Source organism: Capricornis sumatraensis, chromosome 5 (genome assembly GCF_032405125.1).
Source record: "Capricornis sumatraensis isolate serow.1 chromosome 5, serow.2, whole genome shotgun sequence".
In the NCBI taxonomy this organism is placed as follows: domain Eukaryota; kingdom Metazoa; phylum Chordata; class Mammalia; order Artiodactyla; family Bovidae; genus Capricornis; species Capricornis sumatraensis.
Window position 1 is genome coordinate 37,971,495 of NC_091073.1, and position 9,991 is coordinate 37,981,485.

Consider the following 9,991-nt stretch of genomic DNA (forward strand, 5'->3'; position numbering starts at 1 on the left):
CCAAATTCCAATGCTTTTACCAGAAAAAGTACAAACGTTTTCTACTTACCAGTCCTAAAATAATTAATAATTGAATCTCTAGTAATTCCTGGAATCTTGCAGGTGGAAAACAGCATTCGGAATTGATTCATATCTAGAGGAATATTTCCAACTTTTTCAACAGCTAACTTTTCTCTATTAAAACAAACAAACAAACAAAAGTATATTGGCCAAGAAATCATTATAAAACTTTTAAACCAGTCACACCTATAGTATTCATCCCCAAATGAGTAAATTAAGCTTCTCAACATTTTGCCACCAGAGACTTTGGGTAAATATGTAACTGAATTGACATAACTATCCTTACTTTCTTAATAGCTGCCAGTAGTTCAAGTTATGCCAAAGACTTATACTTCCTCTTTCCAATTGTGTGCCCTCCTTTGGAGGCCAGTAGTGTTCAATATGGCTTGCAGGACCCCCAAAGTTGACATTCAGTTGTGATGGTATACGAACATCCAGGTAGGCAACATTCAGCCACCACTCTTCCAGCTAAAAGAAATTAAAAACATCAGCCTAATGCTATTGATAGTATCAATACCTGAAGGTGTAACTGCTGAGAAGGAAAAAAAAGCTCTATTTGTTCTTTTTTCTTTAATTACTTTTTAACAGTTAAAAACATGTTTCATTTTAAATCATTACAAATAGTAAAAATGCTATTGTGATCATTTCTTTCTTTGGGAATTATGGGATCTGAATTAAGTACTATTCAAGTTTAACTACATTATCAAAAATGTGAAACAAGAAAGCACTGAAAGAAACACCTTCAGACAGAGCATATTAAAACTACCAATATCCAACAAAGCACTCTAGGTGTGTTTTCTCAGAGTACTGTTCACAACTGCAACTGAATTTCATGTGTAAGTAAGTGGATCTCATCAAATTACCTGGAGCTCTTTTTGAAGAATTTGATGTTACAAACTATAGTCAGTCATTCGAAAAAATATAAGTGAAAAGGATACAGGCAGAACAATGACTTCTTTAACGTTTATCCTAATTTAAAGTCACTTAAAGCTCAAAATTGAGAAAAAAGGAATCTAGACATATAAACTTGTATTACTCCATTATAGGTATCTAAACGACAAAAAAAGATCAGCTTGCTTTTTATTTCTAAAACTAAATGATAGTTAAAAACATCATTTCTAGACTAAGGCAGTATTTTAAATTACAAAAACTCATCCTACAGAAGTAGAGTAGTTAAGATGAAAAATCAAAGAAGATTCCTTGTGAAAAATTACTGAAATCTTTATACCAATGTTTCCTCAATCTACCCAACTGAAACACAGAATACTCATAACCATTCTTCACTCCAGTTTTCTAACGGCCCTTTTCTCCTGTGCACTGTATAAATATTTGCACACCATAAATGTGATATCTATTTTAGTATTTTGGGTTTTTAGGCTATGATTATCTGGACAAAATGTTTTTCTCAAACATGGTCTAAAGATGACCTGCATCAAAACTGCATAGGGTAGTTAAATAAGGATATCTGGGCACCCTTCAGAGAAGGCAATGGCACCCCACTCCAGTACTCTTGCCTGGAATATCCCATAGGCTGCAGTCCATGGGGTCACTAAGAGTTGGACACAACTGAGCGACTCCACTTTCACTTTTCACTTTCCTGCATTGGAGAAGGAAATGGCAACCCACTCCAGTGTTCTTGTCTGGAGAATCCCAGGGACGGGGGAGCCTGGTGGGCTGCCGTCTATGGGGTCGCACAGAGTCGGACACAACTGAAGTGACTTAGCAGGGCACCCTTTCCCAAGATACTGAATCAGAATCACTGTTCCCAGAAATTCTGCATTTTACCAAGTTCCCCCACATAATAAGAGGAACCCACACACAATACTTAAAACTCCCCAGAGTTAAACAATTCATTCATTCATTTGGATGGTAAAGACGACACTAAGGATTCTACAGTATAATTCTACAGTAATAGTATTCTACAGTATATTCTACAGTAATAATTTTAAAATGAAAGCTAGATACACGTTTACTTTTCATTAAGTATCAATATTCCAATAAATACAATAACATAAATACCCAGTTTCTTTTTCCTTTTGCCCTTTGAAGTAATTTCTGCTGCAATTTTTTTCCAATACCATTTTGAAATTTCTGGACAATTGCTTCAGTATTCTTATATTCTTCCTCATTTGCAAATGGCTTTACTGTAAAAGGAAGAAATATGCATTAAAGTATTTAGATGTCAAATACCACAAACTCACCTCAATTACTATTACTTACATAAATCTTGACTCAGTTACATAAAACACTTATGTATATATAAGAGCAGTCCACTAAATTAGTTTATAACATGAAAAGCAATAATGCAAAATACTTCAAAAAATAAAACAATGGATACTATGTAGTCTGATAAGTATTTCTCCCAAAATTATTTTAAAATCATTCTAGACAATGATAGTTAAAATGACACACAGGACTATCACCTAGTTATTAGTCCAATAGAAAAGTAAATCCTGTTTACCCATTACTGTGAGAAATTAGAGCTTCTTTCAAGCAGAGCCTTAAACATTATGAATGTAAATGCAGCATATATGTAGATTTAAGTGTATAGCCTTCCCGGAGCAGTTTCGGATCACTTGTGGCCAATAATGATTTTCTTTATGAACACATACACAGAATACAAGGTGCCTAGACCATGAAAACCAAGTGTTCTGAAAATTAAGCTATAGATGAAAGTAGAAATCCCTTAATTAGAAATCAAGGGACATTAATATCTTCCTTTTGATTTATTTTTGCCTCCTCAAAATCTTAAAGTTAATTTAAATAGCTGCATTCAGAGAGCACAAGTGAATAGTCAGAAAGTTTTTTTTTTTTAAAAAAAACTAGAATTCCCAGATGAAAGTAGGTGACAAAAAAAGAAAAAAAAAAATCAGGTCTTCCAGTTAAACAAAGGGAACTAAGTTCATAAATATATCTTCACTTCTAGTAACTCACTAAAATGAGAATTACTAAAAAGGTGTAGGTTTATAAGGACAAAGAACATGAAAGAAGAGAGGACAGCAGAGAGGTTACCACTTTACAAATTAGAAAACACGTGGGGAAATGGTGACTGACCACAGAACGGACAAAGTATCCATAGCCTAGGGACTAGAAAGAAGTGGGAAGGTAAGGAGAGTTTGGTGCAAACCCAACAAGCAAGCCAAGTCCTGTGGAACAACAAGCAGTGGAACTCTAGGAAGGTTCAAGAATTCAAGACACACAGACTTCTAAAGACAAGGGACAATATGAGGCTGAAAACAGTATAAGTGCTTCATTGCCTATAAAAGCAGCTGACAACCACCCCATCCACACCCGTCCTTGTGAATCTCCTACATGCCAGAAAGCCAGACAACTTCCTCCCTGCTAATAGCGTTAGAAATATGTTACCCTTAGGAGAAGTTGTACCAGACTAGCAGAATACGTGGATTCCAGCTCACATTTTAAACAGAGGGTTAACAATGAAAGTGCACACTAGAGCAATGATCCCTCCTGCTTCTTCCTCCACTCAGCTCTCCAAACCCTAGCCATCAGGCTTCTGCCTTCTTAGCAAAAGATGAGAGAATTCTTCAGGGAAAATATCAGTCCAAGAGAAAGGAGTCTGGGCATCTGGATATGTCCTAATAGAACGTCTCGATCTCTGCCCTGTTACCCTCTATGGTTCATTCTAAGGCTCACAGGTCACCAAGGTCTACCCACACACTCAGAGCTCCCCGTAAGCTTCTCAGGATCTGATTCAAATGTGAATGACAAAGGATTGCCACATATTAGAGGAAAGCCTTTCATGTAGGAGTCAGACCAAAAAAGGACTGATGATACCAAATATTAAACGGACCAAAAAGGGACAAGGGCTCAGGAGGTAAAGAAGCTGCCTGCAACGCAGGAGACCTGGGTCCCTGGGTCAGGAAGATCTGCTGGAGAAGGAAATGGCAACCCACTCCAGTATTCTTGCCTGGAGAATTCCATGGACAGAGAAGCCTGGTGGACTGCAGGCAATGGAGTTGCAAAGAGTCAGACATGACTGAGTGACTAACATTGTCACTTTCACTAATAAAATGAAAGGAAAACAACTTTTTAATTAAAAGCTTTGCCCAGAAGAACCAGATCCAAGTAATAGGAGCTGCTCTCAGAAAGAGAGTGAAAAAAAAGAGAGGAGAAAACTACAAAACAAGTGATACTTTAAAAATTTCTGGGGTGGAATGTGGTGGGGGAGGGAGGCTCAAGAAGGATGGGATATACATATAATTATGACTGATTTGCTTTGTTGTATGGCAGAAACAACACAACATAATAAAGCAATTTTCCTCTAATTAAAAAAAAGAATAATTTCCTAGAACTGAAGAACATAACTTTTTAAACAGAAAGGACCCACTGAATGTTCAGAGAAATAATGAAAATACCTATACATCATGGTACATCACTGAGATATTCAGAATAACAGAGATAAAGAAATGGTTTCCAAACACATCTAGGGAGTGAAAAACAACAGGTCACATATAAAGGGTCAAACATCAGGACAGCATCACGTTTCTCAAGAGAAACAGACAGTCCCTTCAAAACTTTGGAAAAGTCATTTTCAACCCAAAATTCTATACTCAGCCAAACAATCAAGCATGAGTAACATAAAAACATTCTTTTCCTCCCAGACACCCTTTCTCAAGTAGCCTCTAAAGATGCACTTCAAAATAAGCAAACAAAAAGAGGAAAACAGATCCCAGGAACCAGGGAATCCAACACAGGAGAGAGAGGTGAAGAGAACCACCAGAGTGATGGCTACAGAACCTCCAGCCATCCTGAGAAAAGTAAACACTAACTCCAACAGGAAGGGAGGGGGCTCCAGGAGGGATGTCTCCAAGAAGAAATGAAACTGAGTGACTATCTCGTGTATTTAAGTGGACTCAGGGATTTTAGGTGTAGTGAGATATCTGGAGTGAGTTAGTTGTAGATACGAAGCAAAGCAAGCAAATGAAAAATGAGGAAAAAACAAAAAAAATGCAGCGAAAAGGTAATTACAGTACTGTACCCTGAATGGTTCTCTTGTGAATAATTGCATACCCCCAAACCCTCCATGGTCTGGTAAATTACTTTGGGTAAAGTGAAAGTGAAAGTGAAGTCACTCAGTCGTGTCTGACTCTCTGAGACCCATGGACTGTAGCCCACCATGCTCCTCCGTCCATGTTACTTTCCAGGCAAGAGTGCTGGAGTGGGTTGCCATTTCCTTCTCCAGAGGATCTTCCCGACCCAGGGATGGAACCCAGGTCTCCCGCATTGTAAGCAAGACGCTTTGCCATCTGAGCCACCAGGGAAGTCCTACTTTGGGTAAATCCAGATTTAAATCAGGTGAACACTAATTAAATTGCAAATGGTGATTCTGGGCAACAGTGAGAAAATTAGAGGGAAAATGTGATATGTTAGATTGCATAAATGTTGAGAAATGAAGCTGGAGGTTAGGGGTGTGTAGGAGAGCTAAATCTTCATCTTTTTAGGAACTAACATATAATATCTACAACTAAAAAAATCTAAGAAGGAGTTGTATATGAATGTTAGTTTAAATCTGGAGATAACACAAGAAGTAGATATTTGAAAATGCAGTGGGGGAAACGAGGCAGAGGACTGCTACTTATTGTAAACCTAATAGTACTACGTGGCTTTTTAACTATGGAAAAATTAACATGAGAGAAAGACAGAAAAGTTTTGGACATTTTAAGGATACTTTTAATTATCATGAGCCTAGAGGACAAAGACTTCACTGGTGGCTCAGAGGTTAAAGCGTCTGCCTACAATGCGGGAGACCTGGGTTCAATCCCTGGATCGGGAAGATCTTCTGGAGAAGGAAATGGCAACCCACTCCAATACCCTTGCCTGGAAAATCCCGTGGACGGAGGAGTGTGGTAGATTACAGTCCATGGGGTCGCAAAGAGTCGGACACGACAGAGCGACTTCATTTTCACTTTTCACTTAGAGGACAAAACAATTAGACCTTCATCAACTTCTGACAATTTCACAGTTAAGCTGCTAGCAATATTAACATACATTAAAAGATCACAAACATACCCGATTCAAGGTATTTTTTTAATGATTCTTCAAGTGAAGGAACAGGCAGTGATGGAAGGGAATCTTGGTACTGAAATGTCCTTTCTTCAGTTGATTTAGCCAGTTGATTTTCCATGATGCAGTCACAATAGGAACACTATAAAAAAAAGCCCGCATCATTAACTCTCGTAAATATTCTTTTAAATACTAGTTTCAATCCACTACGTCAACATTTAGGAATCACAGTATATCTAGGACTTGGTTCTAGTCCTTAGGAATTCACAGATTTGTCAGAGAGAGAAAATCAATTAAAAAAAAAAAGAAGTCTCAAATTGCTAGAGGTCAAGGAGTGATCCTCAATATCACTATATTTTATTGAGCCAAGTATTGCAGTAAGTGTGACAGAAAATGTGTCATCTCTTTCATCTTCATTCTATGAAAAATGGCATTCACTGCCATTTTACATAAGTCAAATCTTAGAGATTTAGTAAATTGCCTAAGATCAAACCAACAACTCAAATACAGATCTGTTTGACCATAATCTTCCTCCCATACCTGATAGTGGGAGAGGGGACTTACAGTAAGTCTAAATGGGTAGGTAGAATGCAGATGTACAGAAAAGGATAATAGACTTGAGAGAAAGAAATTTCAAGAGGAAAATATGAAAAGGTACGGAAGAGTCATTAAATCATAAACTTACAAAATATTACAGAATGCATAAGTCATATGACAAGCTGCTGTAACCTAATTGTGCAGTGAGGCCTACACAGAATGATCAAGTATCGTAAAGCAATCTTGAACATTTTCCAGATGTATTAATTTTCAGAGAAATCAAAGTAACACAAAATGTGAATAGAAAAAGAAATTGCTCAAAGAAGCCTTTAAAATTATATATTAAAATAGCAGCTGAGAAATCAAGGAACAGTAATATTAAGAATTTCCTGTCCTTTCAAATACTACTTGTTAAAACTAATAGCAAAGTCAAATAGTATATTCCACTCACAGAAAGTTACAGAATAAAACATTATTTAAAAAAAATAATAATAATGGTGTGGCAGAGACTGCTTTAAGCCAATATAATTCTTGCCCTTTCTTAACAGAATCCTGAGTCTTAGCTAGGTAGCAGGCCACATAGCTGTATCTCTCCTACTCTCCCTTGGAGCTCGGTATGGCTTTTGGATGTGTATGCTGCCTCCATATCATGCCCCTGTAAGGAACTACAGGTGTTCTCCTCTGCTTTCTCTCCTCCTCACTGCCAAGCAGGAAAGTGCCAACTGGACTAGCACTTCGGACCCATTTACAGGAGACAGGTACTGAGGCTATTAGCATCTTCCTACTAGCCCTGGACTCCTTCCTCTAGATGTATTAAGAAAAACAAACAAAAAAAACACCACCAACAACAAAAAAAAAACCCTTTTACTTATGCTGCTATACCACTAATATAAAGAGATAATCCAAAACTGAGATACAACAAATATTCCAATTCCTCAGCTTTTTCCTATCTAAATGACTGACTGCACTTCACTGTGACCATCCATAAACATGACTTTAGGACTAAAGGAAATGCAGATCTGGGTCCAAATACCAACTCGTCATTTTCTACTCACATGCCCTGGGACAAATAACTTTATCTAAATTTCTTTATTTATAGAGAGGATACTCAAATAATCAGAGTCGTTGTTAGGGTTAATTTTTTTCCTTAATACCTTTGAAACTGAATTATAAAAATAATCTAGTTTTGAGACAACCACATCATGTTAAGCAGGATTTCTGTAAGTGGCCCTCTTGATTCTGCCCCCTCTAATACCCAGAACCTGTGAATATGAGATTATCACTTCTTGGACTGTGATGGTGTTATTGCAAAATTGACCTTAAAGGAGAGGGATTAGCCAGGTGGGCCTAATCTAATCACTTGAGCTCTTAGGAGCAGAAAGCTTTCTCCAAGAGGTGGCCAAAGATGAGTCAGGGAGATTAAAAGCATGAAAAGGGTTGAAGGTGCTGTCTGGCTTTGAAAATGCACATGCTCCCGTGGAACTGAGAGAAGGCCCAGGTGACAGCCAGTAAGGAAATGAGAACCTCGGTCCTGATGGAAATTAATTCTGCATGGAAATTAATAACTGCATGGAAATTAATTCTACCAACAACCTCAGTGAATCTGAAGATGGATTCTCCCTCAGAAAGCCGGGACCAACAAATTCATTTCAGCTTTGTGAGACACTAAGCAGTGAACCCACCTAAACCTACCCAAACTTTGCATCTATAGCGATGCCAGTTAATAAATTTGTTTTTTAACTGTTAGGTTTGTGATAAATTTTTATGAAGCAATAGGAAACTAATACACCTATGTAGAAAAACAAACTATTCTCTGTATACATCCGTGCCACTTACACCTTAGGCATCTGAGACCACGACGATCAATTCCATACTCACTACGGTCTTAACTCAGCAAGAGGTACACAGTAAAAACGTGAATTATCAGATTCTTTCATGGAGGATTGTTTTGAACTCTCAATCACAAAGACTGAATAATACAATTCCAAAAAAATCTATAAATAAATGCTTTAGGAAAGTGATGATGCCGGACTTAATTACAGTGCCCACTGGGAGCAGTAAGATGAAACTCTGAGTACAAAACAGAATCAGGAAAAAGAAGTAAAAGGAATAGATTACCACATACCGGTAAACCAAGACGAGTTGTTTAGGACTGCCAAGTGCTTGTTGCAACAGTTCTGTTCAGGAACCACAGGAGTGTGAACTGAGCTGGTGAACTGTGGGCAGGGCGAAAACAAGCTTAACAATTCCAGGAGTAAAAAATTAACAAAAACTAGTAAAAGAGGGTGGAAGACATACAACTAAAGGGATGGGAGGCGCCAAGTCTCATCCCTTCGGAACTCACAGCAAACACGCAAAAAGTCCATCTGCCAGAAAGCTGCTGCTAAGTCGCTTCAGTCGTGCCCAACTCTGTGCGATCCCACAGACGGCAGCCCACCAGGCTCCCCCGTCCCTGGGGTTCTCCAGGCAAGAATACTGGAGTGGGTTGCCATTTCCTTTCCTTAGCCAGAAAGCTAGATAAAAATTACTACACGGATTAACTAGGTTAACTGCTAGGACAACCGCACTCCCTTCCGTTAGATAAGCCCCCCATAACAGTGTACCTCCCGGTGCCCAGGGGCCTGGTGCTGGCGATTTATCGCAGGGCTGCAAGTTCAAAGCCTGGCTCCAGAGACAGGAAGAGAGGGCGACGAGAGCTCGGAGACGACCCCCACCAACACAAAGGCAGCTCCGCACACTTTAAAAGCCACCAGGTGACAGCAATCTAACGAAGCACCACCACGGACCATCCCAGCGGCCCAACTTCAGGAGTACCTCTCAGACTCGGGCCAGCGACATGCCCGAAGTCACCTCCGCCGAGTCCTGTCACCTCTGCTGCTCTACACTATTTAACTCTGTCCTTAACCTCTCCCCACCCCCAAAATATTAGGGGAGAGAGGGAGGCAGCGCAAACTCCGCCAGCCAAATAGTCCCGACCCCCTGCTGCACCGGCCTGCTCCGCTCAAGCCCAGAAGAGCGCGAATTGGACGGAAAGCCGCGAGGGTCCCGCCCCGCGGTCACCGGGAAACGGGGATTGGTTGGCATGCTCTGGGGGCCCGCCCGGTCCTTGAAGGCGCGGAGGGCGGGCGGGGTCTGCGCTGTCTCGCGACCTGGCCACGCCTCTCTCGGGCTTTCCAGGTCAGCTGCCAGCCACCGACAGGCCTGGCGGGCGGGCCGTAAGGGCCACAGTCCGAACCCAGCCTGCCAGTAACTGCTTGCAGCCGGTGGACCATAGCGCCTCACTCGGGACGTGGCTGGAGCTGAGGGCGGGCTGCGCTCCGCTTTCTGGAACCGGTATAAAAACAAATGGCCTGTTTTCACGCAAGCTGTG

General features: G+C 40.0%; 1 protein-coding gene across 1 annotated transcript in view; it reads right to left on the reverse strand.

Annotated features, from left to right (window-relative positions):
• CROT (carnitine O-octanoyltransferase) overlaps window positions 1–9,560 on the reverse strand; it is a 50,407-nt gene extending 40,847 nt beyond the window's left edge. The window contains exons 1-6 of the mRNA XM_068972772.1: window positions 9,436–9,560; window positions 8,747–8,837; window positions 6,091–6,226; window positions 2,080–2,204; window positions 347–528; window positions 50–174 (exon numbers count right to left, since the gene is read on the reverse strand). Coding sequence (XP_068828873.1) covers window positions 50–174; window positions 347–528; window positions 2,080–2,204; window positions 6,091–6,205 — 547 coding nt within the window. The 5' untranslated portion in view covers window positions 6,206–6,226; window positions 8,747–8,837; window positions 9,436–9,560. The remainder of the gene's footprint in view (window positions 1–49; window positions 175–346; window positions 529–2,079; window positions 2,205–6,090; window positions 6,227–8,746; window positions 8,838–9,435) is intronic.
• Window positions 9,561–9,991: the final 431 nt, after the last annotated feature.